The sequence below is a fragment of the Carcharhinus amblyrhynchos genome, chromosome 5 (genome assembly GCF_965287045.1).
Source record: "Carcharhinus amblyrhynchos chromosome 5, sCarAmb.v2.hapA, whole genome shotgun sequence".
In the NCBI taxonomy this organism is placed as follows: domain Eukaryota; kingdom Metazoa; phylum Chordata; class Chondrichthyes; order Carcharhiniformes; family Carcharhinidae; genus Carcharhinus; species Carcharhinus amblyrhynchos.
In genome coordinates this window covers 94,371,725-94,399,554 of record NC_137328.1, presented here as the reverse complement: position 1 = coordinate 94,399,554, position 27,830 = coordinate 94,371,725, and the positions used below count along the sequence as shown (strand labels likewise).

Sequence of the window (27,830 nt, the reverse complement as noted above, 5' to 3'; positions counted from 1 at the left end):
TTAATTCATGTTATTTTCTCCTAGTTACTGTGATATTCTAATTGAGCGAGAGGTACTCATGCAGAAATATATTCATCTGGTTCAGATTGTGGAAACAGAGAAAATTGCAGCACATCAGCTCCGGCAACAACTTGAGGATCAAGACACAGAAATCGAGAGATTGAAAGCTGAGGTATGTCATCCGAATAATCTGGGAAAAAACACTTCTTTCCCTTTTACATGTGCTGGTGTTTTTTTACCAGTGAATGGCTATCACTTACCTTGGGCCCTGTTAACAGCATGCACATACACTACCCCCTTTCAAATAAATAAACTGTGCTATTTCATTCTTTAGGGCCTTGGAAAATCAGAGTAAAGTCACCTGGTTTATATTATCAAACAATGCTTGACAGTTAACTATCAGTCACCATCACCTGGTGCATTCTCCACGTCAATGTCCCTACCAGTCAGAATCTAGTTGCCAATCAATCAGCACTCTCTTCTCAGTCAGTATAAAGTTGTTGTTTTCCCTGACATCGGTGTTCTTGTGATTGTCCCAATGAGTGCAAGACAAAAAGCTTCAATAAAATGTTCTATTTTCAGCAATACAAACATATTACCAAGATGGGGGTTGTCAGGAGGCTCTTCTACCCTTGGGCCAATTGAGGTCCTTAACTAGCAAACTAATGGCCACTTAAGGGTCTCATCCCACCTCTGCTGGGATGTAACTATGTCAAAGGTCTATGTGGGCTGGTGGTGGGCAAGGGTGCCTCCTGGGCCCCCAGATCCCAAAGGAGGCCCTTTTTCAAAGCCTTCAACTCTGTGCATTTCTCCTCCCCCTGCCATATCCCACCCTGTGTAGGGTTACAGGATTAGGGTGGGGGGAATGGGTCAGCTCAGCCCCACTGGGCTGGATTGAAGGACTGGACGTAGGGATTCTATGGTTGTATGGACCCCATCAACTGCAGTGGCCTGCCAACCCGGTCCCAGCAAGGCCTCCTCCCTACTTAGCTTTAACTCTGATTCCATGGCTCCTCATGCTTCGGGACTGGATGCAGTTCCAACAGTGGTCACCACATCTGGTGGCACTGCTGGGACCAGACAGATGTTAACATTTGATTGGCAGGCAGCTCTTGGAGGTGGGACTTCCTTGCTTTATGGGGGTGGAAGTCCCACCTTCAACTAATTAACAGTCCAGTGGCCATTGGATCCCTGCAGAGCTACCTGCCAGAGTGGGGTGAACTTTAGCTGGGGACCAGGGATTCGGCACTCCGAAAACCTGCCTGTCTTACACTGTGATAGGAATAAGTGAATCATAGTGAGCAAGTTAAGCTCTTAAGCCAGTTCCACTATTTAGTAAGAAGATATCTGATCTGCAACCTATCTTCACATTTGCCATTTTACCTTTGGTGAACAAAATGAAGAAGTGTAAAGAAATGTAAGAGTGATTTGATGATAGGCAGAAGAACATTTTATGGCTTTGCACATAAGTTTTGACGTATTTTGTCATTTTTTTTCTGATGTAATTTGAAGGGAATATCACCCCAAAACCAAAATAAGTCATGAGAAATCAATAAAGGGCTAGATTTTACAGCCCCCCAAAACCCCCCACTCCCCCACCCCATACCATGCCTGTTTTTGTTGGGGGGGGTTCTGCCATTATACATATTGGGTGACTAGCCCACCACCTTCTCCTCCATCCCTGACCTGCTCCCCATGATATGGTAGGTAGGCAGGCACTGGAATTGGCAGCCATTTTTAAAAAAAAATGGACATGGCAATTGAGCTTTTAAAAAGCCAATTGATAAAAATATATTGCTGCCCACTTCATAATAACGTAACATGGGCAAGTGGATGAGAGTCAGAACTCTATTTTTTAAAGATAATTAGTTAAAAGTGAACAGGAAGGAAGTGGGGTGAGGGGGATGCACCCTGTACACATTGGGGCATCCCACCAGGATGATACCATCACCCCCTCCACTTCGTGCCTCCCTACTTGACATCCAAAACCTCCCTCCTCTGTATCGTGCCCAATCCCTTCCCTCCCTAAAAGCCTGGGACTTAGCTTAGTCATTGGTCTACTTCCCAGGGCCTTCTTGCAGTCCCAGCAGTGTCCAATATTGAGTCCTGGAGCTGCTGGCTAATCAGATTGCTGGCAGCCCTGAAGGGTGAAGTTTCCTCCCAGTGAGGGACGAAGTCCACTCTCTGTCTATTTATGCAGGCCCCTAGGCCTTTATTGCTTTTTTCTAGTGGGTTGGTTTGAAGCCATATTTTATAATGGGGTTGTTCAGTGGAACAATATGCCCCCTTATCCCAAGCCCTGTTAAATTCATATTGGACATGTGCAGCACATCAGGCAGCATCTGAAAAAGAGATAAAGGAAAAAAAATGTGAAAATGCTCCTGTAAAAAAAGATCAGACACAAAATGTTAATTTTGTGGTGACAGTATACAGATACTGACTGACCTGCTGTTTCCACCCACCCCCCCCGCCCCACCTCCCGAGTGACTTAGTTCTCATCAGTAGATCATGTGAATTGAAATTTTCTGCTATTTGATTATGAACATGACTGGGTTGATTTCACTAAGATGAACAAAAAAGAATTGTGCTTGTCAAAAATGGAGAAAATAATTTGAAGTGCACACTCACTTTTCCAACATTAACATTAGAGTTTAGAAGAATGAGGGGAGATCTCATTGAGACGTATAAGATGATGAATGGGATGGATAGGATAGAGGTGGAGAGACTCTTTCCGCTCAAAAAAGACAGTAGGACTAGGGGGCACAGCCTCAAGATAAAGGGGAGGCAGTTTAGAACGGAGTTGAGGAGGAACTTCTTCACTCAAAGGGTAGTGAATCTCTGGAATTCTCTGCCCGTTGAAGTGGTGGAGGCTGCCTCGCTAAATATTTTTAAGAAGCGGGTTGATGGGTTCTTGATAAGAGAGGGGATTAAGGGTTATGGGGAGAGGGCGGGAAAGTGGAACTGAGCCACGACAGATCAGCCATGATCTTATTGAATGGCGGGGCAGGCTCGAAGGGCTAGATGGCCTACTCCTGCTCCTATTTCTTATGTTCTTATGTTCTTATGAAATGTTAAATGTTAATAGTTTAGGAAAAACCTTTCAAGTTAGTGCAAAATAATATTTCCTTTATTAAATATTTCAACATTATGCCTCTACCCTAAACGTTGCTGCATTTCTTGTGTTGAGCTGCTCAGTTGACTTGAGGGATAAATATGAGAAGCACAATATTGACAAGGACTGGGTCATCATGGGATAGTCCTAATGAAGTGACTTCCGATTAAAAACTGGCAGCTGCTCTGGCGGAAGATCAATTCTGAATGAAATCTTGTGCGAATGAAAAGAGTGAATCATCAGAATTATACATTTGTTTAGTCTCCTGATAGCAATCTGGATATGACATTGCAGATCAACAATCCAGTGCAAAGATCAATTAGAAGAAAAACTCAATATATATTTTGCAATTCAAGTTAAGTTTTATGTTTAGGATTTAAAACTTGAAATTGTTCTACTCTATTCTGAGAGGCCAAGGGAAATAGAATTGATTCGATGTGAGTATTGTTTTGAGAAGACACTCTGTGCTTACCACGGCCATGATTCTCCCATGGCGACCTACAGCTTCTCTGGTGGGTCGCTGTGGGAGATGCGTGTTGGCAGCGTTTTACTGGGATTTGCACATGCGCCGGGAACATGTGCGCCTCTCCCAGAGCCGGCGAACAGTCGCCGGTCAGATCATGCTGGAAACTGGTGGGAAGGCGAGTAAGTAATTTGAATATTTTTAAATGTATTTTAAATATGTTTTAAATCTAATTATCAGAAACTTTTGGGTTCCGATTGAATCTCCCACCTGCCACGAGTACTTCATTCCGGCAGAGCTTACACTAGCTTTCCACATTCAGGGAACTAGCGGGACACTCTGTTGGAATGAAGGGGATCAATTCGGGCCTCCCGGGGGTTCGGGCTGTGGGGGGTGCCCCCTGGGCATGGGCACCCTGACATGCCAACATGTGTCCCCGGCACTGCCCAAGGGACAAAGTGCCTACACCCGGGGCAGCTTGGTACTGCCCATCAGGCATCAGGCAATGCCAAGGGCGGGGCAGGACCTGGGGCAATCAGTGGGCTTGGGAGATCCTGCTGCCACTCTGCATGGCCATCAGTCTGGGATGGAGGGAGGCTAGCCATTGGGGTGGGCTGGAAGGGGTGGTCTGGCAGTGGGGGGACTGCCTCCAGGGGGAGGAGGGTCTGACATCAGGGTTTGGGGTCAGTGGGGAGGATAACTGCTGGGGTGAGAGGGGGGGTGGGGGACTGCCATTGCTGGGACTGGGATGGGTTGGATAGTGGGGTACTCCAGGGCAGGGGAAGTGGTCAGGGCTGGCCCAGGAATTGCTGTGGGGGCCATGATCAGGCTGTGGGAGGGGCTGGAGGGGCAGCACTGTGGGCATCCCGGGCTGGCCAGTAATCAAGTTGGCCAGCAAATTGGGAGACTGACAGATCAGGACCACTGCACATGCGCAGTGATCCGGAGCTGTCAGATACCGGTGTAAATAGACCCCACCCCCACCCCTGGGTTTTTAATGCTATTCAGATTGGGACCTCTGCAGTGCACAGAGTGGGGAGATTCGAGTGTAAAGTTGAACTGACAGAACAGTCGTGATCTAGAACAGCTTTCCCGCCAATTCAGCAGTCTTGGGAGAATCACGGCCCATGGTTGTAAAAGAGCACTGGCGGCATCTGTATTAGTTATGGGTGGCAATTTTCTGGCCGTTCATGCCAGCGGGATTCTCTGGTCCTGCTGCAGTGAACAGAGATTTAGCTGAGCGCCAAATTCTCCATCCTTGCTTGCAGCAGCTGGGCGTGAGTGACTGGAAAATTCCAGAATTTTATATCATAACGTGCCGTTTTCAGAAACAGTCAGCAATTCTGCAGAAATGGCAAGTTTATGAAGGTATAAAATGCACCATTCAGTCAAATACAGGGTAAATTGTACAAATTCCTATAGCTTATAATTAAGGATGGAAGGATGGTTAGCCAGCTTGGATTTGTGAAGTGTTGTTCATGCCTGATAAACCTAACTGACTGTTTTGAAAAGATGACTGAATCAGTGGACAGAGAAATGTCTATGGAAGTTAGTCATATAGACTTCCGGAAAGCGTTTGCTGAAGTCCTCATAAATTCTGTTAGTTAAACACGAAATTCCTGAAGTAGAAAGCAAATGATTGATTTGATAAGGAAATTTGCTGAGGGGCAGGAGTTAAGGAGTAGAACTAACCATCAGTTATTTTAATTGGGAGGATGTGTCCAGTGGCATCTCAACTGTTATTATATTTATTAACTACTTAGGTGGTTGAATAGAAGGCCACATATCCAAATTAGCTGATAGGTCAAAGATAGTGTAAATGGAAGCATAAAATTGCAAAGAGCTGCAGAGAGACTAAGGGCAGGATTTTCCAGCTCTTGCTGCTGGAAAGGCTACCTGGAAGATCCCAGCAGATTCCCTGAAAATGATGCAGACATTGGCAGGACTGGAAGATCTCTCTGGCAGCCAATGGTGAGATTAAAAACTGATATTTTGTTCCCTAGAATTCAGAAGGTTGGTATTGATAAATTTTTCTTAACTAAAGTCTGTTAACGAATATCGAGCAAAGGCTGGAATGTGAAGTTAAGCCACAGATCAACCATGATCTTATTGAATGGCACAGAAGGCTTGAGGGAATAAAGGCCCTAGTCTTGCTATTCTTATGTTCCTAATAGTAGTGGTCATTCATAAGAATGTAGGAATTACAACATAGGACAAGCCTTTCAGTCCAAAGAGTTTGTGTCGGTAAATACCCTTTACATGAGCAAATAGATCTAATTGCATTTGCCAAAGCTGTTCCAAGATCATTCCAGTCACTTGCCTATCTCAATAGCAATCCTAAATATTGACATAGTTTCTGTTTCAGTGACTAATCCTGAATGTGAATTCTACCAGCTTACAACTCTCATGTCACAAAGTGTCTCCTCCTCTCTATTTTAAATCTTCAGCCGAGACCCCTCAGCTGCTGAAAATGTTCATTGAAATTGGTAAATAATAGACCAATAATTCACAATGAGCAGATTTAAATAGTTTAAGTTTATTTATTAGTGTCACAAGTAGGCTTACATTAACACTGCAATGAAATTTCTGTGAAGATCCCCTAGTCGCCACACTCCGGCGCCTGTTTGAATACACTGAGGGAGAATTTAGCATGGCCAATGCACCTAACCAGCGCGTCTTTCAGACTGTGGGAGGAAACCAGAGCAATAGATGATGCAGTAAGTGCCAAGGCTGATCAAATATCACTGTACAGCCTGGGAATCTATCTAAGAGATACATCCATCCTTATTGTGATTTTTATTCTTTTCTTACTAAGATTGTTGCTGTCAACAAGACTAAAGAACGGATGCGGCCTTACCAAGGCAACCCAGAGGATGAAGACCCAGACATTAAGAAGATTAAAAAGGTAATATAGTAATGAATAGAGTTACGAACATGGATAATTTTTTTTAAAAAACTGATGCTTAATGACATTTTCAGGTTCACTTCAAATGATGCGTTGAATCTAGTAGCTTGAGCATTCAAATGAAGAAGTTATTATTTTCTGAACAAGTCTGTATTTATAGGATGTGCGGTATCATCCCTGTGAAGTGTTCTTTTTGTTGTCACATCTAATTACTGGAAGTTTCCTTCGCTTGAACCTTCATTTCAACCGTCGTAGAGGCGATTTAAAATGTACCTGGAAGTGAAAAAATATCAAATGGTCTAAACTCCTTTCTTGGAAGCCTGAGCAACAGGTTCTCTCCTGCACAGGAAGGGATAGACTGGTGCAACTCAAGGTACACCAGCTGTACAGAATGTGTGAGCCACACATGTGTGAACCTAAATACAACCCTGCAAAAGATTCAATAGCCCTGTCTGGCAGTTGGGATGAACTGTCTGTTCACTGCTTTCATTTGTTCATGCCACTTCCAAATATCATGTCCACACATTGAGACTTTTAAGTTAGCCAGTTAGCCCCGGAATAGGAAGGCAAGGAATCGGTGGACTTTTTACTATTATCGTTAGTGGAATGCTTGCTACTATCTCAAGAAAACTGATCCAATTATGTAAATTTCCATCTTTCTACATCCTCAACGTCCAAACAAGTTTAAGGTTAATTGAGAGGAATGTGTATGCAAAATATGAGTCACAGATTCTAACGACACCCGGTTAAAATCCAATGCCTTCATGAAGGAGCTGTGCTCCAAAAGCTCGTGATTCCAAATAAACCTTTTTATACTTTAACCTGGTGTTGTGAAACGTCTTACTGTGACCACCCCAATCCAACACCAGCATTTCCACATGACAGATTCTAACAGCAGAATACTGTGGATGAAAGATTTATTGACCTGAAATGTTAACTCTGTTTCTCTCTCAACAGATGCTGCCTAACCTATTGTTTATTTTCAGCACTTTCTGTTTTATTTTGTTTATGGCTCAAGTGTTTTCTGCATGTGAAGGTGTGGCATTGTTTTGCTTAGTCAGGTCCCAAACTCTGAAACGTCTTTCTATGCACGAGGGACGGTGTGGTTATTGAGTGGAAGTTGATGGCTGAAGGGTAACTTTGGAATACAACTTCAGGATGTATTGCCGAGTCTTTTACTCCCATTAACTTTGACTGGCCTTGTTTTTTTTTCAAATTCATTTGTGGGACATAGGCACATTTATTGTCCATCCCTAGTTGTCCGAGGGCAATTGAGAGTCCACCACATTGCTGTGGTTCTGCAGCCACATGTAGGTCAGACCAGGTAAGGACAGCAGATTTCCTTCCTTAAAGGACGTTAGTGAACCAGATAGGTTTTTCTGACAATTGACAATCGTTTCATGTTCATCAGTAAATTGAATTCAAATTCCACTATCTGCAGTGGTGGGATTCAAACCCAGATCCCCACAATTTTAGCTGAGTTACTGGATTAATATTCTAGCAATAATATCACTAGGCCATCGCCTCTATTGTATGAGTAAACAAAGGAGTATTACGTTAAGACAATAGTTTGAGATTGTCAATCTTTGCTCAGGAAATATCTGACTATATTTTTGGGAAATGACCGGTCTCTTGACAATATCAAGTTAACATTGTGGACACATCTGCATTTATTTTAAATGATTTAATACTTCTGATCAAAGTCTGGATACCAAGCAATAGTTTTGAAGATATTAAATAGTAATTTACTTTATATCTTTTTCCAAGAGACTGGAAAGAACCTGCAGTGGTGCTCTCTTTAAGCTTATATTTTATGTTAAATCTTTATACTCTGAGGTAAGCGATGGTTCTGAACTGCCATCCTACCCTGTGATATATCCCTGCTGTTATCCTTTGAGTCATTTGCTTGCCCTTAAGAACATTTTGTTCCTGATTTGTGTGATTGTTCCTTAATTCTCTGGCCTTACTTCTCATGATCACAAAATTGCTTTAACTGCTCTGGAATATTGTCTGCTGACCTGAAGGTCCCCCCCTTTTCCATTGAATTAGGATTTGATGAATCTGTTTTGGTTTTGCAGTCCTTCTTCTTGTTAAATCTTGCAACTATTGCTCCTGGACTTCCATTCGCATCAGGATATAACTCAGCACAATGGCATTTTCATTTGTCCCTATTCAGATCCCTTTAACTGGAAGGGTTGATAATGTTAAGCTGTGGCGTAACAGCTATTGGGAGCACAATTTTGGCAGATTATCCAGAATTATGTAGAGTTTACAGCAAAAAAGCGGGGACAACTGGTCTCTACTGGCGTTTATGCTCCAGATGAGCGATCCATTCTACTTCATCAAACCCAATTAGGATTGTTGAATCAAGCTGAATCTGGTTTTGGTATTTATTTTCTCTTGTTTAACATACTTCAGTGAATACTTCAGAGCAAGAATTGCTAAAGCTCATCCAACCAACAGAAGAACAGAAAGAGGTAACTGGTTGCTAGACTGGGGAAATCAATTATATTTGTTGAAAGATGTTTTATAAACTTTTCTTTTAGAAGAATGAAGGAGCTCTGCATTATGTCTGTTAGTCTAACATTACAAACAAACTTGAACATGACTTAAGGCGTCATTGCACTGTTAATAAGTAATGGGGAAGGCAATGGCTAGATTACCAATCCAGAAACTCACCTAATGTCCTGGGGACCTGGGTTTGAATCCCGTCACAGCAAATGGTGCAATTTGAATTCAATAAAAACAAATCTGGAATTAAGAACTTATTATGAATAAACCATGAAACTATTGTCAAACCCATCTGGTTCACTAATGTCCTTTAAGGAAGGAAATCTGCTGTCCTTTCCCAGTTTGGCCTACATGTAGGCTATAGCAATGTGGTTGATTCTCAAATGCCTCCAAGGGCAACTAAGGATGGGCAATAAATGCTGGCCAGCCAGTGACACCCATGATCCACAAATGAATAAAAAATGCACAAAAGTTTGGCAAACACTTTGGGGTGAACTTAGTCTAGGGTGAGGCCACAAAATAGAAAACAGTGCATCAGCAACCTCTTTCACACTCGGCTGTGGAGTGTGGATGGAACTGCCAATGGTATTATCTGTACTGTCCAAATAAATTTCACCATCCAAAGTGTTTGTCAGGTCTTTAAGACAACTTGGAGTATGAAGGTATGAATGTGGAAAACACAGCTAAATGAGGTGCTTGGCATTACACTGATATTCAAACAGATTGCTTTCAATCCCACCACCAAGTTTACCGAATCCATTCGTTGTACAGTTTCAATATGCAGGAGGGAGGCAGCATTACATTCATAAAGCCACACGCATTGGCAATCATAAGAAGAAAATGACCATTTTTCTTTAAGTGGATGGGATGTCCGTGCAACCTGCTGCGTGCTTTGTGATGGCAGAGGTGGCCCGCCATTGGCCAGCAATGGGATCTTCTGATCCTGCTGTTGTCAGCCGATTTTGCTGTTGAATGTGCTCCTCACTGGTAGGAAACCTGCAGCGGGTGTGTCACACTGGGGTGTGAATCACTGGAAAGTTCCGGCCAGTGTACTTAGCAAGCTGGTTTGGAAGTACTAGTAAAAGTATAAATGGTAATTTTGTGGCATTTAAAGTAATGTTTATTTATTAGTCACAAATAAGGCTTACATTAACACTGCAATGAAGTTACTGTGAAATTCCTCTAGTCACCACACTCCGGCGCCTGTTCGGGTCAATGCACCTAACCAGCACGTCTTTCAAACTGTGGGAGGAAACCGGAGCACCCAGGGGAAACCCACGCAGACACGGGGAGAATGTGCAGACTCCGCATAGGCAGTGACCCAAGCTGGGAAGCCAAACCTGAGTCCCAAATCTGGGTGCTGTGAGGCTAACCACTGTGCCACCGTGCCCCAATGTTGATAGTGAGGAACCTTGCCCATTTTGTCCACATCTGGGAACTATTTTTTTGTGTCCGTGGAATGTAAGCTCGACTTGCAAGACCAGCATTTAATGCCCATGCCGAAATAATTGTGAGAATGCGTGGTACTCCATATGTTCCAAAATGTAGTCTTTGCACAGTGACACAAGTGAGACTAACCAGAACGACTTGCATTTATATAACGCCTTCAATGATAAAAAAAATCCAAAGGTGCATTGCATGCAAAAAATTGGAGAATTGGTCAAAGGCCAGAGATGGATTTTGAAAAGGGTCTTAGAAAATGGAGCGAGGGATGTAGAGTTTTGGGGCAGAGGTGGAGAAAGACTCTGCAAATAATGATCTATCCAAAAGAGAGATTAGGGGGTTAATGGAGGGTGATGAACGAGAGGCCAGCAGAGAGTGAATGTAAAAACTTAAGAAATAGGAACAGAAATAGGGCAATCAGCCTTCTGCCATTCAACAAGATAATTGGCTGATCTTCTACTCCAACATCGCTTTCCTGTGCTATCCTTGTTTCTCTCAATGTTTTTCAATGTAGAAATCCATTGATCTCAGTCTGGAACATTTCCAATGACTGAACCACCACTGCCCTCTGGGACAGAGAATTCCATAGATTCACCACCCACTGAATGAAGAAATTCTTCCTCATCTCAGTCCTAAATAGCCTGCCTCTTATTCTGAAACTGTGTCTTCTGGTAATAGATTCCCCTCTCCCCAGCCAGGGCAGACACCCTTCCTGCATCTATTCTGTAGAACCCTGTAGGAAGTTTGCATGTCTGAATGAAATCAACTTACAAAGGAAACATAGAAAAATTGAAAATTGTTCATGGCGGTGCAGTGGTTAGCACTGCTGCCTCACAGCGCCTGGGATTCAGGTTCAATTCCGACTTGGGTCACTGCCTGTGTGGGGTTTGCATATTCGCCCCGTGTCTGCGTGGGTTTCCTCCAGATTCTCCGGTTTCCTCCCATAGTCCAAAAGACATGCTGGTTAGATACATTAGCCATGCTAGATTCTCCCTCAGTGCATCTGAAAAGGCGCCGGAGTATGGCGACTAGGGAATTTTCATGGTAACTTCATTGCAGCGTTAATGTAAGTCTGCTTATGACACTAATAAATAAACTTGAAACTTAAACTCGAAAGTCATTCACTAATGTCCTTTAGGGAAAAATCCATACCTGGTCTGGCCTTCATGTGACTCCAGAGCCACAGTCATGTGCTTGACTCTCAACTGCCCTCTAAAATAGCCTAACAAGCCATTCAGTTCACCACCAACCTGTGCAATAAAATGCTGGCCAGCCAGCAATGCCCATGTCCCACAAATGGATTAAAGAAAACTCCAGAGAGAAAAGGCCCAGTTGTTTAATCATTCTCATAGCACAATGTCTTTATCCCAGGAATGAACTTAGTGAACATTTGTGCTCTGCCTCTATAGCAGGTGTATCATTCCTTAGGGAAGACCAAAACTGCACACAATACTCCAGGTGTGGTCTCACTCAGGCTCTATGTAACTGCAATACAACATCTTTACTCTTAAACTCAGCATCTTGCAATAAAGGCCAACACACTTGCCTTTTTAATTGCTTGCTGTGAAATTAAAAGAAGAAGCCGGAGGTGACAAATGCCTTGGGTTTTGAGCTGAAAATGGGGGCAGAGGATTCCAGTATTATAGAGGTGGAAGTAGCAGTTTTGTTGATGGGGAGGGTTAAAGCTCAGTGGGGGCGATCTTGCCAGTAAGATTGTGACAGAGGCCAAAAACTGGTTTCTCGGGTCTCGCGATGATACTGGCACTAGGTTGCTGGTGTAATCAGCCTTGCTCCCTTCTCAATCGTCCGGACTCATTTGCCTTAATGGCCTCTCTGGTGGAATTCCTTACCTGCAAGGATCAGCCTATGGTTCCCACCAATGGGGCCTGACACGATGGCCTCGCCGATGGGACTGGAAACCATTGAAGCCCCCTGGGTAGTCAGGGGCAGGGGACAATTCCAGCCTGTGACCCTCACGATGCCTGCCAGGCACTGGGCAATTTGAAGGAATGGGGCCTAAGGGGAAGAGACAGGGTCTGAAGGGGAGTCAGCGCATGGGAAGTGTATTCTGTAATTGAGGTTTGCCAGAATGGTGATCGAATGGGGTAGGGGTGCTGAACAGGGGCAGCAATTGGGAGAGGCTGCATTTGGGTGGATAATCTTGGGATGGGGAGGCGATGTTCGGGCAAGTGAGAACCCGATGACCTTCATATATACAATAGTACATAGTGCTTTGGAAGATTAGGCACATGTGCAATTGCACCCTCTAGCAGTCAGCAGCCAGCTTCCCAGTGAGAATAGAGTCCGTCCACTCCTCCTACTGGCAAGAATTGCACTTTGCCTAATTTTTTTTCAAATAAGATTCGAATTTTTCTCTTGCTGAAAAAAGAGGGCGTGATTCTCTCCTGTTTTCATGCTTGTTTGGCACTTAGTAATTTTTTTATAAGATTTCCCCCACCCTCGCAATATTAATTAGATGCCCAGATTGCTAGTATTCTGTTTGAGCTCAAGGAAGTGAAATATGTGAGAAGTGTGCAATCTGTGGCTGGAGTCAAAGCAAATAACTTCAGTCTTCCCAAGGACAAAGTAATGACAAGTCCAGGATTTAGGAATCATAGAATGTCTACAGTACCAAAGGAGGCCATTCAGCCCATTGACCCTGCACTGATCACAGTCCCACCCAGGGCCTATCCTCGAAACCTCACATATCTACTCTGCTCATCCCCCTGACACTATGGAGCAATTTATCATGGCCAATTCACCTAATCTGCACATCTTTGGAGTGTGGGGGGAAACTGGAGCACCCAAAGGAAACTCATGCAGACATGGGGAGAATGTGCAAACTCCACACACACACTGATTCGAGGCTGGAATTGAACCTGGGGTCCCTGGCACTGTGAGGCAGCAGTGCTAACTACTGCGTCAATCAATCAGTCTGATTTGACGGAGGCAGTCAAGGGGGCAGGAGAAATGGTTGGGAGGTAGAGCAAAGTACCCTCAGAGTTTGGTCGTAACTGCCGTCTGCATCCCCATTCCTATCTTATTTTCTGATATTATTTCAAAGGTTTCAATGGGGATGCAACCTCAGGGGTTCAAGTCAGCATGGCTCCTCTGCCCAGTGGATCCAGAGTCCGCTGGGAGTGTCTCTGGGTTCTGTATGGGGCCTTCCAAAGTGAGATTGGTGAGTAAAATTAATCAACCTGAGAAGGCATTGTCTCCAAATGTGGGCCTCGTTCCTCTGGAAGTGATAGTTAAAAATAAATTACCTTTTGGCCACTTAAGGGCCTGGGGCCCACTGATCTTTCACCAGCATTTCAACAGTAACACCTCTTGTGACAGGTTCCAGGTCACTGCAAATACTAAAATACCCCCAAAATGTAGAACAAAATCGATGGAGTCCCTCCCTGTTGCACTTGCCATTGCAAAGTAAGATCCCAGCTATCACTGGCCTCAGGAATTTTTTTATAACAGTTGCTGGAGAAATATTTCCTGGCTGTGCATTGGATAGATAAATCATTCCAAAATGAGACTGCACATTTCGTAACTGAAAGCATAGCAACCCTGTTTTAAACAAGTTTCTTATTTGTTTTGTAATGAATAACCAGACATCAGACTGGACATTCCAGTGATGTTAACAAGACTGCATCCCAATAAGGCAAACACATTCTGCAGCAACGGTAAGAAGGATGATGTGCTGCTGCTGTGTAAGTGGCACATGCCAAAGAGAGTTCATGGCGAAATATGGAATCTAGCACAAACTGCACTGATGTACTTGGCAAAAGAATTTGATTCCAAGTAACTTTGTAAATAACTTTGAGCATATCCAGATTGGTTGCCAATGGAAATAGAGCAGGCTGCATGGACACACATGCTATTTGCATTCTTCCATCAAATGTGAAACAGGGGACTGGGTTTCATGGGGTACCCATGAGGAGAAAAACAGGCGCGTGGACTCATTATGGCCCACCCAGCCCCTGCCTCCACCATGATTTTACCAGCGGCAGGGGAAACGTCCAGTGGGCCTATCGCACATGCCCCAGTTGGAAGCTGGACAACTAATGTCTAAGTGAAGGCCACCTCTCCGATTTCAAAGGCAGAAGGAGAGGCCTGAACCAACATGCAGCCTGGCAAATTTAAGCCTGCAGGATGCCGGTCAGTGAGTGGCGGGGGCTGGGGCATTTTGGATTCTTGGGTTCCCTGGGCCAATTAGAGGCCACATTCCATACTTTTGCCTCTACCATGAACAACATGCCCCCCCCACCCTACCTTTCACCAGGCATACCAACCTGACCCTCAGTGAGATCCCAGACTTACCTAGGCTTAGGGATATCTCTAGTTACTCTTGTCCCCAACCTTCCACAACACAGTGAAGGTGACACAGTGGCACAATGGTTATCACAGCTGCCTCACTGCGCCAGGGACCCGGGATCGATTCTAGACTTGGGTGACTGTGCAGAATTTGCATATTCTCCCAGTGTCTGCATGGATTTCCTCCGGGTGCTCCGGTTTCCTTCCACTGTCCAAAGATGTGCAGGTTAGGTTGAATGGCCATGCTAAATTGCCCCTTACCATCAGAAAGATTAGTAGGGTAATGATGTGGGGTTACAAGGATAGGGCCTGGGTGGTTGGGGCAGGCTTAATGGGCCAAATGACCTCCAGCACTGTAGAGATTCTATGGCTGGAATTTTACCATCCCACCCATCATAGGAATGAGAGCAGACGAGAGGCGGACCATAGAAAGGTCCATTGACCTGGGGCAAGATTTTACGGTTTCTGGTCTGCAACAGAACTGCTGGTTTCCAATTAGCCAGCAGCTCTAAGAGCTAAAGACGTACAAACATTCCATCTAATGCAAATGCAAGGTCCGTGGACTGAAAAATTAAAGCAGGGTAAGCCTATCAATGGGAGGCAGATTGGCCTCTGAAATGTATGCTGGGATGCAGGAATGTACGTTGGGTAATGTCCTCATCGCAACACCTGGCCATGGAGATGTTACAAATACTGCACAGTATTGGTGAGCACTCCATCTAGTGGATCAAATACTATTGCAGCATTTATCCTTCTATTGGTAATACAATGTGAGGATGAAGTTAGTCGATACCAACAGCCCAAAACAGGCTTACAGCAAATCGGCTGCTGATTTTTCACTGGGATTAATCTTCTCTTCACTGAAGATCACAAAATGATACCTTATACTATTTTGAAGGCTTATTTCTGTTTTACTGCTGTTTTTATCTGGGTTGAACTTAAAAAAAAGTTTTCCAAGTCAATGGAAAATAAAAACTGGAACATTTTGCACTGCGGGCATGGACCAATTTCAACTCCTTTACATTCAGCAGGAGTCGCACCAAGTTATTAAATGATTTGTTAAGATCTAATGTTGTATACTGTCATACGTATCCATGCAAAATAATAAAACGTGCTTAATATGACTTAATAGAACTCCTTTAGCTTCTAAATTGTTTAGTCGTGAACTAAATTATTAAATTTCACTATTAGATGTAATTATCTAATAACTAATTTATAATTAAATTATTTATCACTTAGTTCCTAAATCAGTTTGAATTTATAGGGGATCTAAATGATCAAATGTGAAACATCTAACCCATTTGCGAATAATTATTTTCTCCAAAGCTTACAGAAGGCATTGATTCATTTCTTTTGAAACTGGCTTCCCTAAAATAGGAGGGATGACATTCAGACAAGGGCATTAAGTGTTTGTACATTAGTACCCACAACATTTTTCCAGGTTAAGAAAGCCCACCAACACCTCTACTTTCTCAGAAGACTAAGAAAATTTAGCATGTCAACTACAACTCTTACCATCTTTTATAAATGCACCATAGAAAGAATTCCTTCTGGTTGTAACACAGCTTGGTATGGCTCCTGCTCTGCTAAACACTGCAAGGAACTACAAAAGGTCATGAATGTAGCCCAATCCATCACTCAAACCAGCCTCCTATCCATTGACTCTATTACATTTCCTGCTGCCTCTGCAAAGCAGCCAGCATAATTAAGGACCCCACGCACCCCGGACATTCTCTCTTCCACCTTCTTCCTTTGGGAAAAAGATACAAAAGTCTGAGGTCACGTACCAACCGACTCAAGAACAGCTTCTTCCCTGCTGCTGTCAGACTTTTGACTGGACTTATCTTGTATTAAGTTGATCTTTCTCTGTACCCTAGCTATGACTGTAACACTACATTCTGCACTCTCTTACTTCTTTCTTTATGAATGGTATGTATAACATGCAAGAAACAATACTTTTCACTGTTATGTTAATACATGTGACAAAAATAAATCAAATCAAATCAAATCAGGGCCATCATCATTAAGTATAAGTTGTACTCTTCCATTGCGCAAACAGCAGCAGTAAGTAGATGTATTGCTTGGACAGCTGGTTTTCTGATACAGTCACGGCAGCAGCATGACTTCAATTCCCGTACTAGCTGAGGTTATTCATGAAGGTTTTCTCAACCTTGCCCCTCACCTGAGGTTAAATCGCCATCAGTCACAGCCTGGGACTGTGGTGACTTTACTTTTAAAATATTCATAGAGATATACAGCACAGACACAGACCCTTTGGCCCAATTTGTCCTTGCTGACACCTGTCTCTGCCACCTCTTCTGGCAGCTTCTTTTGCACATTAAATTCTGTTCTTTCAAGGTGAACAGTGTGCTGAAACTTTTGCAGGGAATTTGCTCAAGCTCTCCCACAATTGCTTGCCATTACGTCAATGGCATGTCAATGGAAACTCCTGTTGAGACTTTGCTGAGTGCTTCTCCCACTTCTCTGCGGTAATGTTGGTGAATGCAGTGTGAGATGCATGTTTGTTGTGGGTGCATAACACCTGAGCAAAATCATCTTGGAATCCGTCATCTGACTTGTCAGGTGATCCCTTTGTTTTTTCCTATCATTTTCTCTCTCCTCAGTTTGATCCAGTAAACAGCAAGATTAGCTTGTTATTCTTAGATATGTTAATGAAAGTGGATAATCTTTATAACTCTTGGCAATACCTAATGCAGGATAAGGGGTTAACAGATGGGATATGCTAATGTATGACGTAGATGCTGATGTACCGCTGACACCAGTCAGTCATTTTCTCTCTCATGTTCTCTCTCGTTCGCTCTTTCTCTGAGAAAAAAGGTTGGAATAATGCTTAATAGTTACAGGCCTACTTTATAACCTATTTACAAGTAGCATTAAGGAGTAAGTGTTAAGCAGAGTGTGTGTCTATAATCTGTCTGAGAACTAAGTTCCACGCCCAGTGCCCAAGGCAGAATGACTTAATCTCACAGAACATGGCGGTATTAATGGGCGCATTGATGTAAGAGACACATCGGTGTTATTGAAGGATCCACAGAGTGAAGAAAGCTGCTGGAGAAATTTTGGTGGTGGAGCACACTGGGGTGAGGAAACGATGACCGTACAGAGTGAGCAGTCCCTCCCCTTGCTCTGCCCACTTGATTGCCTGGAGGGTCCACAGAGAGGCCAGCAGTGGGACTTGTGGAAGCGCCATGTTCTCCGGAACTGAGCAGAGTGAGGACTTCATAAAAAAGAGCCAAGGCTGCAAATTAGTTATTTTCTTTATATACTAGGTCCAGTAGCAGTGTGTGCAGTAATCCACCATAGGTTTTGATTCCCTTATTAAAGACTTTAAAATCTATTTTATTCCAAAGTATTATTTAGTAATGGAAAGAGCACATTTTAACCAGTGCTTACAATAACTTGGGGATTAATGTTCCATTGTGGCAAAGCTTGACATGTCAAGCATTTCTGCAAATCCAGAAAGTTTAGTCAAATTTGCAGACCAGCAAATATTTATGAAACACATTCCTCCCAAGAAGTGGAGAATCCAGAAATGAAAAGCATTTAGAGTTCCTAGGGGAGGCAGATAATCTTAATCCAGACAATTGTCCAGTTACAGTACAAGTTCAAGGCTTTCATACTTCTTTTAAAATTGATACTGGAGTGTGACTGTTAACATATTAGCAAATCACCCTCGCTGACCTTTATCCATCAAGTTACCAGGTCTTGGTGGCACAGACTTTCTAATCCAGGGTAGGAGTATGCTGCTTTCAGCTACAGGGATCAACGATTCTCTCTACATTCTTCACAATACGCATACATCCTTGTTGAGTGTCGATGCTGGGAAACTTCCAGAAATGATAGAGAAAACAGATGAGGCTCATCATTTGAATGACTTGCTGTCATTCCTGCAACAATCTTCAACCACTTTATAGAGTCACAGAACCCTACAATGCAGAAGGAGGCCATTTGGCCCATTGAATCTGTATCGACCACAATTCCACCCAGGCCCTATCCTAATAACCCCATACATTTTTCCTAGCTAATTCCCCTGATACTAAGGGGCAATTTAGCATGGCCAATCCACCTAATCTTAGATGCTGAGGTAATTTGGCTGTTAGAAGCAGAAGTAGTTTACCTACTCAGCAGTAAGTTCCTTTCCTTCACAGAGACACCATCCACTAGACCCAGGGTAGTTCCAGGTAAGTTATAAGTCTCTCAGTTTTTCATAAAGTAAGGCCAGAGGCGGAGGATACAGAACGGGCTGCAGCCAGAGTACAGAAGGCATCTCTATCTAGACCTGATTTGGCTCAGCCTCGAGAGTGATGAAGAAGAATCCCTTGCAGTACTGAGTGATCTTGTGAGGTTGAGGGTCTAGAGAAGAATTTAGTTTTCCCATTGATGGATGCATCTTATGAAGTATCATTTGTCTTATTAGAAGAATCAGATGTGCTTTTAGTTGCTGAGCACCATTCAGATCTTCATTCCAGTGAATCTACTGAGTTTTGCTTACTTTAGCTCTCGTTGATCATGAGGGATCTTCCAGAGAAAATGTTTTGCCTGAGTTAAAGTTAAGATCCATGGAGGATCACATTGCTAAAGAGTTGGTATCGTCCCAGGATGAAAGTCAATTCGCACCCATTCTTCAGTTCAGAAGAAGAGTTAAAGTTTTGCACTTCAGAACTGGAGGTCAGCACAGGAGCTGTGCCAGAAGCTTTAGCACTTCTGAAGCTGCAGAATTCTGTGCAGCAGCCTGGTCCCAGGGCTGACTGTCAACAGGAAATTTCTCTCACCACAGAAGGTGAGGATGTCTCGTCTCCGTATTCTCAGGCAATTCCCATTGCCTACAGTGGTGTAACCCCCACAGAGAAAAACATGGCCCTCACACCACGGCCTGCAGAAAGTGGATGGTCCTCGCAAAAAATCACTGGGAAATCATCTTTTCCTGATAGTCTTACAGGAAGTTGGTCATTTTTTCCTTTGTTGTCTCAGTTCATTGAAATCTCAGATCTCCAATGCCTTTTCAATCTCTGAAACAGCAGCAGAAGGTAGAATTGTGATAGCTTTTCCTGAAGTTAAGGATCATTTCTCTTCTGAGGTTTCTTCCTAAAATCCTTTGAGGGAACAACAATTCTTTAGGATGCCCTGAGCTCTTCTCTTATGGCCCCAGAAGCACAAAGATTGATTCTCTTCAGTTTTCACCTTTGGGTCAGTCTTTTGTTCTCAAGACTTCTTTATCCTTGCAGTTCAGGCATCCTGAAACCTGCACTCAGCTTTCCAGTTATGCTGATGCTGCATTATTGATAAAATGAACAATTTTACAGATGATGCTAAAGGAATTTCCATGCTATCTCCCCTAAGGGCCGAGAATACTGTGGGAGACTGAATCCCCCAGCATTTCGATTTGGGAGGAGAAGAGTTGGAATTGAGCAGAATCTGGAATTGTGAAAAGAGGGAATTACAGAAATGTAATGTAAATACTTAGACATATGCTGACATTTTACTGCCTCGCCTGTCACAGAATTGGAGGGGGCAAGGTGCAGACAACAAAAATGTCTGTTGATTTCGGTTGGGAATTTCTGGTCTTGCTCGAGTGAGACTGTAAAATCCTGCCTGTAGTTTCATGTTGTTGTTAAAAAGTAGGATAGCATATTTGGGGGAGGTGTAGTCTAAGGAGTTAACAGACGGGATATGCTAATAAATGATGATGTATCACTGAAACTAGTCAATCATGTGTTCAACCCTCAAAAGATTGGTTGGAATCATGCCTAATGAGCAACTTGCTTGCTCTGTAATCTGTTTAAATCATAGAATTCATAGAATTAATTTCGTGCAGAAGGAGGCTATTCAGTCCATCGATTCTGTGCCAACTCTCTGAAAGAGGATTTCACTCAGGCCCACTCTTGCCCTATTCCTGCAATCCCATGTATTAACCTCCCTACACCATGATCTTTGGGTCACTTTCTAAACATGGGACTTGATTCTTAGACTATCTATAGACATTCTCTGGGATCTGCTAACACTTGTTTAATAGTATCTAACTGGCACGGTGGCACGGTGTTAGCACTGCTGTCTCATAGCACCAGGGACCCAAGTTCGATTTCAGCCTTTGGTGACAATCTGTGAGGAGTTTGCACATTCTTCCTGTGCCTGCATGGGTTTCCTATGGGTGATCCTATTTCCTCCCACAGTCCCAAGATATGCAAGTTAGGTTAATTGGCCACGCTAAATTGCCCCTTACTATCCCAAAATGTGTGGGTTAGGGGGATTAGTGGGGTAAGATGCTCTGTCGGAGAGTCAGTGCAGACTCAGTGGGCCAAATGGTGTACTTCTGCATTGGAGCAACTCTATGATTGTATGATTAACAGCAGCAGAAATGACTTACACACAGATCAACAATAAATTTGTCTGTGCTAAATTTGAGGCTTATATCTATGGCTGGAATGCGGTGAATATTGAAACAGCTCATCATCCATTAGAATCAATAGCTGTCAAATTATCAAACAATGCACTCAGAGACTTCAAAGAATGCTGTTACAACTCCAAAACCTCTGTATGAAAAGATCGTACAAGAAAAAGCTGAAGATGATCCCAGCAGGTGCATTGCACTGTTCAAACCTCCTGCCAAATAATAACACCTGTGATTTGTTGAGAATCACTTGCAGTTAGAGATTCATGTTCACAACAACTGAATCAGATTGCAATGGATGATCTGATTCAGAAACAGCAGAACCTTATTATACGGGACGGCACCACGGTGGCATAGTGATTAGCACTGCTGCTGCACAGTGCCAGGGACCCAGGTTCGCTTCCCAGCTTGGGTCGCTGTCTGTTGGAGTTTGCATGTTCTCCCCCTGGTGTGGGTTTCCTTCAGGTGCTCCAGTTTCCTTCCACAGTGTGAAAGATATGCTGGTTAAATGCAAAACCAGCACTGATCTGAATGGGCGCCAAGGTGTGCTGACTAGGGGAATTTCACAGTAACTTCATTGCAGTGTTAATAAGAACATAAGAAATAGGAGCAGGAGTAGGCCATCTGGCCCTTCGAGCCTGCCCCGCCATTCAATAAGATCATGGCTGATCTGTCGTGGCTCAGTTCCACATTCCCGCCCTCTCCCCATAACCCTTAATCCCCTCTCTTATCAAAAACCCATCAACCCGCTTCTTAAAAATATTTAGCGAGGCAGCCTCCACCACTTCAACGGGCAGAGAATTCCGGATATTCACCACCCTTTGAGTGAAGAAGTTCCTCCTCAACTCCGTTCTAAACCGCCCCCCCTTTATCTTGAGGCTGTGCTCCCTAGTCCTACTGTCTTTTTTGAGCGGGAAGAGTCTCTCCACCTCTATCCTATTCATCCCATTCATCATCTTATACGTCTCAATGAGATCTCCCCTCATTCTTCTAAACTCTAACGAGTACAAGCCTAGTTTATTCAGCCTCTCCTCATAGCTCAACCCCCTCAACTCCGTCAGAGCTTTACTTGTGACTAATAAATAAACTTTAACTTTACTTTTTACTTCATACAACAAAACTGGTCTGAAGGCGGATCAGAGTTCTCTGAATGCTTTCACCCTCCCTTTGACTTTCAAGATGAACTAATTGTCCCAGGGTTTTCAATATTCAAAGGATAGCAGCTCCTAGTGCCAGCTGCCAACTTCAGAGCTCTGAAGAAAAGTCATATTGGACTTGAAGCATTAATTCTGTTTCTCTCTCCACAGATGAAGTCAGACCTGCTGAGTTTTTCCAGCATTTTCTGTTTTATTTTAGATTTCCAGCATCCACAGTATTTTGTTTTTTTTTAATCACCATTACCATCAGTTGATGATCTGGAGGTAAAAGTGCCGGCTTCCTTGATTACAGCTCATTCTGTTTGGCATGATTTTATGTTTCACTTTGGTTAAATCTATGAGTTCTGTGTGTGTGTGTGTGTGTGTGTGTGTGTGTGTGTGTGTGTGTGTGTGTGTGTGTGTGTGTGTGTGTGTGTGTGTGTGTGTGTGTGTGTGTGTGTGTGTTAGGTAGATAGTATAGTACTTTTGATGTAACATGATGCTTGTTTGCTATAGGTGCTTTGCTTAGTGTCAGAGTAATCATCAAAGGATTTGTCAAGTGTGTCATCAGGTGGTTTGCTGTTTTCTCTCTGTTTCTCAATCCATCCTCTGTGTGTGTGTGTGTGTGTGTGAGTGATCCTGTAAGCAGTTATCACATGCAGTGCCTGAAACTACTGCAAGCTAACTTAACTTATTTTCAAATATGTAAACAAAATGTGAATACTCTTTCTAACAACTTGCTGTTAGAGTGTAAAAACAAAATAGCGCAGGTGTTGGAATCTGAAACAAAAACAAAAAAATGCTGGAAAAACTCAGCATGTCATGAGCATCTGTGTCGAGAGAAAATCGAGTTAATGTTTCGAGTCTGTGGGTGGGATTTTCTGGCCATGCTCGCCCCAAGGCTGGAGGTCATCGGGCCTGTGCATGGTCCGTCCCGCCTGCTATGATTCCCATGGTGGGTGGGACAGGAAAATTCTGTCCTGAATGTCTCTTTTTCAGGGATAAACATAGTTCTGTAGAAGAGTCATACGGACTTGAAACGCCATGTTGAGCGGGATTTTATCATGATTTGTCAGAGTGGCAAGGTCTGATTGAAAATGGGCGTGTATCTCTCCAGATGCACAGTCAGGTTTTCAGACTAGATTTCTTGCCACTTAATGCAAAAACAAATGGGGCAAAAACAAATGTTTGCAGTGTCACTCTGGTGGGGTGGGCCTGATAGAGCCAGCAATGCTGGTTCCATAAAGATCGGGGCATGAACTTCAAAAGGTACCTTGATCAGCGCTGGAATTAAATTCCTGCCACTCTCCGCATGGGCAATGAAGAACCTACCTCCCTCCCCCAACTACAGGTATAGGGGTTCTCTTCCCAAGCACCACCCCACCACCCTCCCCCCACCACCCACTGTGGTAATAATGTGGGCACTCTTCTCCCCCTCCCTCCTTCACAGGAATCTCCCTTCCCATTAACAGGCATCTCCCCCCACCCCTTTACAGGCATCGGTCCTCCTGCCTCACAGGCAAGTTTCTTCCCTCCCACTTCACAGGTATTGTCTTTCTCCCCCCCTCTCCCTCACCAGCAGTTGTACATCCTGGTTAACTGCTTCCTGGAGGGTCTGTCACTGGCACTGCCTCTGACACAGCTTGGCACTGCCAGATTGGCAATGTCAACCTGTGCCAGGACGCAGTGCCAACCTGTGCCAGGGAGTGGTGCCAGAAGCACTGAATCTTTTTCTTGTAAAGCCATTATAAACCTCATGACGTCATGTTGGTAAGGTATGAGTATCCAGTGAGGGAGGATCATGTGGCAGGGAAGCCCGTCAATAATAGTTAGATGTATTAAAATGTATTTAGTGAGGATGGGAATCTCGTAACGCCACCAGAGAGGGCAGGGAAAATAGGGACCAAGAGCTCACCTGTGAGAATCTCGTTTCCCGAATCTCACGGGATTTTGAGCCTATGTCACAATTTACAGTGGACCTGGGTGACAAACTCCACCCACTGTTAGCGAGTTACTGACGCAGTGAAGACCCCAGTTACTCTTAATATCCATTAAAGGCAGGGAAGAGAGAAGCTTCCAGAAATACCTCTGTACAGAGGGATTTTTCAAATCTTCCACCAAGGTTGCAAAAGTCGATCGGGGGATCCCCACAAGACATTAAGTTTTTAACAGATTAGTGTTTGACAAGAGTCACAGAACATAAGTCTTTGTTAAATTTAATGAATGAAGGAAAATGTGGAAATTATATTTTCTTTTAAATCTGCAGGCATTTATATCCATCTTCAAAATTCCCTGATTGCCTGCCTAAAAATATTGAAATGAACGTGATCAGCAGAAATGTCAATTTCAAGGTTCAATAGCTTCCACAGTTCATGTTTTCAGTGACAAAAATAGAATGGTGATATGCTTGTAGTGTGGCAAAGCACTAGTCAAGGATACTGCAAAATAAAATTAGCCAGTCTGTGAAATAAAGCAACACTGGTGCTCTTTGCTGAGGGAGGATTATTCTGTGTAGGTGTGCAGTCACTAACACTTCTTCAGGCATCTTTATTTTTTGTTTCTCTCATTGATACTTACAGGTCCAGAGTTTCATGAGGGGCTGGCTATGTAGGAGGAAATGGAAGACGATTGTCCAGGACTACATTTGCTCCCCACATGCAGAGAGCATGAGGAAGAGGAACCAAATTGTCTTCAACATGGTGGAGGCAGAGTCGGAGTATGTCCAGCAGTTGTACATCCTGGTTAACTGCTTTCTGAGGCCCCTGCGCATGGCTGCCAGCTCAAAGAAGCCCCCCATCAGCCATGATGATGTCAGCAGCATTTTCCTCAACAGGTATTTGGCAAAAGACGTGCATCGTCAATATTTGTACCCGGAAATCCTATTTAATTACATTGAATAAATTTTGGACTAAGCATCTTCTCTTAAATGTTGCAAGAACAAGCGGCCTCCTATCGATTTAATTGCATCAATATACATTTGCACACAGGCTGCTCTGATTATCATAGAATCCCTACAGTGCAGAAGGAGGCCATTCAGCCCATCGAGCCTGTACCAACAACAATCCCACCTAGTCCTATCCCTTAACCCCATAGATTTACCCTGCTAATCCCCCTGACACTAAAGAACAATTTATCATGGCCTGTCCACCTAACCTCCATATCTTTAGACTATGGCAGCACGATGGCACAGTGGTTGGCACTGCTGTCTCACAGCGCCAGGGACCCAGGTCACTGTCTGTCTGGAGTTTGTACATTCTCCCTGTGTCTGCTTGGGTTTCCTCCAGGTGCTCCAATTTCCTCCCACAGTGCAAAGATATGTGGGTTAAGTTGATAGACCATGCTAAAATTAATCCTAGTGTCAGGGGGATTAGCAGGGTAATTATCAGGGCTACGAGAATAGGGCCTGGGCGAGATTGTTGTTGGTGCAGAATCGATGGGCCGAATGGCCGCCTTCTGCACGTTAGAGATTCTATGAAACCGGAGGAAACCCACATATACACAGGGGAATGCACTAACTCCACACTGACAGTGACCAGAGGCCGACATTGAACCCAGGCCCCGGTGCTTTGAGGCAGCAGTACTAACCACTGTGCCACTGTGCTGGCCAGCCTTTTCACAGAATAAGGTCCTGCTTGAGAATTACAAACAGAAATTTCTGGAGTTGGGGCTTGAACTACAAAGTTCTCATTTAAGCTATCCACCGAGACACTGCTAACATCTAACAGCCAAGTACTGTTGATAAGCTGACATATAACCTTAATAAGCTGGAGTATTGGGCTCCATGCTATAGGAAATCTATCAAAGCTCTTAGAGAGGGTACAATAAAGGTTCATTTTATTGCTGCCTGGCATGAGAAAATATGAACATGAAGAAAACTTGAAAAGTTTTTTTTTCATTTGAACAGCAGAAACTGAGGGAGAGTGGGGCAGAAGTGTTTACAAGTAAGGAAGAATAGGACAGGGTAGCTAAAAGCACACTGTTTCCAGCCATTGATGGATCCAAAACAAGCATTTACAGAATCAAATTCAACAGAGAACAAAGAATAATACAGCAACGAACAGGCCCTTTGGCCCATCAAGCGTGCACCTATACACTGTTTCTATCCCTCTGTTCACTTCCCATTCATGTGTCTATCAAGATATACCTTGAATATTGACAATGTACCTGCTTCCACCACCTTCACTGGCAGTGCGTTCCAAACACCCACCATCCTCAGTGTGAAAAACTTTCCCCGCGCATCTCCTCTAAGCCCAAGAACATAAAAACATGAGAACTAGGATCAGGAGTTCTCCTAGTTACCTGCCCGCTCACCATAACCCTTAATTCCTTTACTGTTCAAAAATTTTTCCTTGCCTTAAAAACATTCAATGAGGTAGCCTCAATTGCTTCACTGGGCAGGGAATTCCACAGATTCACAACTCTTTGTGTGAAGAACTTCCTCCTCAACTCAGTCCTAAATCTGCTTTCCCTCATTTTGAGGCTGTGCCCATTAATTCTAGTTTTGCCTGCCAGTGGAAACAACTTCTCCGCTTCTATCTTATCTATTCCCTTCATAATCTTACATATTTCTATAAGATCTTCCCTCATTCTTCTGAATTCCAATGAACATAGCCCCAGTCTACTCGGTCTCTCTTCATGAGCCAACCCTCTCAACTCCAGAATCAACCTAGTGAATCCCCTCTGCACCCCCTCGTGCCAGAAAATCCTTTCTCAAACAAACCTGTATCGTGCGGACTTGATGGGCCAAAGGACCTCTCCTGTGCTGTATGATTCTATGATTCTAAACTTATCACCTCTCACCTTAAACCTGTCTCCTTTTGTAGTCGATCCTTCCACCCTGGGAAGAAGTCGCTGACTTTCCAACTTATCTATGCCTCTTATAGTTTTGTCGACTTCAGCCTTTGTCTTTCTCGTGACACTCGAAGAGATTTAGGACAAAGAAATGTTATGAGATGTGAGTGCAGAATTCACTTCCAAAATTAGTGGTTGAAGGTGATACCATTCAAAATTAGATTGGGAATAGAGTGAAAGGGTTTTAGGGATCTGGGAACATTCATGTGGAGGATAAATACTGAAGCTGTTTGCTGGGCTAATTGGCCAATTTCTGTATTCCTTTACATATTTCTATAATAAAAGACATATTGTGTTTGACTAATCTAGTTGAACTTTTTTGATGAAGCAATAGAAAAGGTTAATGAAGCGAATGCAGTAGATGTTGGATCTTCAGGCTGGTTAATAAAATTGAGGCTCATGGAATAAGAAGCAGGAGCCAGCTTGGATATGACTTACTGATCGAAAACAATGATAAATGGTGGTTTTTCAGATGTGAGGAGGGTGGACAGTATATTCCCCAAGGGTCAGAGCTAATAACATTGTTTCATATGTATGATTTGGATATAGAATACAGAGTAAAGTTTCAAAATTGGCTAATAGGATCAGACTTGGAATTTAAACAATGAGAATGATGTAGACTAGCCAAATGAGCTGACAAGTGGCATGCGGAATGTAATCCAGAGACACATGAGAGGATGCATTTGCCAAAA

At 43.5% G+C, this 27,830-nt stretch overlaps 1 protein-coding gene across 3 annotated transcripts in view; it reads left to right on the top strand.

The window, feature by feature from the left end:
• The window catches only part of LOC145343187 (ras-specific guanine nucleotide-releasing factor 2-like), a 213,633-nt gene that overhangs the window by 83,157 nt on the left and 102,646 nt on the right, over positions 1–27,830 (top strand). For all 3 annotated transcript variants that reach the window (XM_080189205.1, XM_080189204.1, XM_080189203.1), the window contains exons 3-5: positions 25–172; positions 6,391–6,480; positions 24,867–25,120. In XM_080189205.1, coding sequence (XP_080045331.1) covers positions 25–172; positions 6,391–6,480; positions 24,867–25,120 — 492 coding nt within the window. The remainder of the gene's footprint in view (positions 1–24; positions 173–6,390; positions 6,481–24,866; positions 25,121–27,830) is intronic.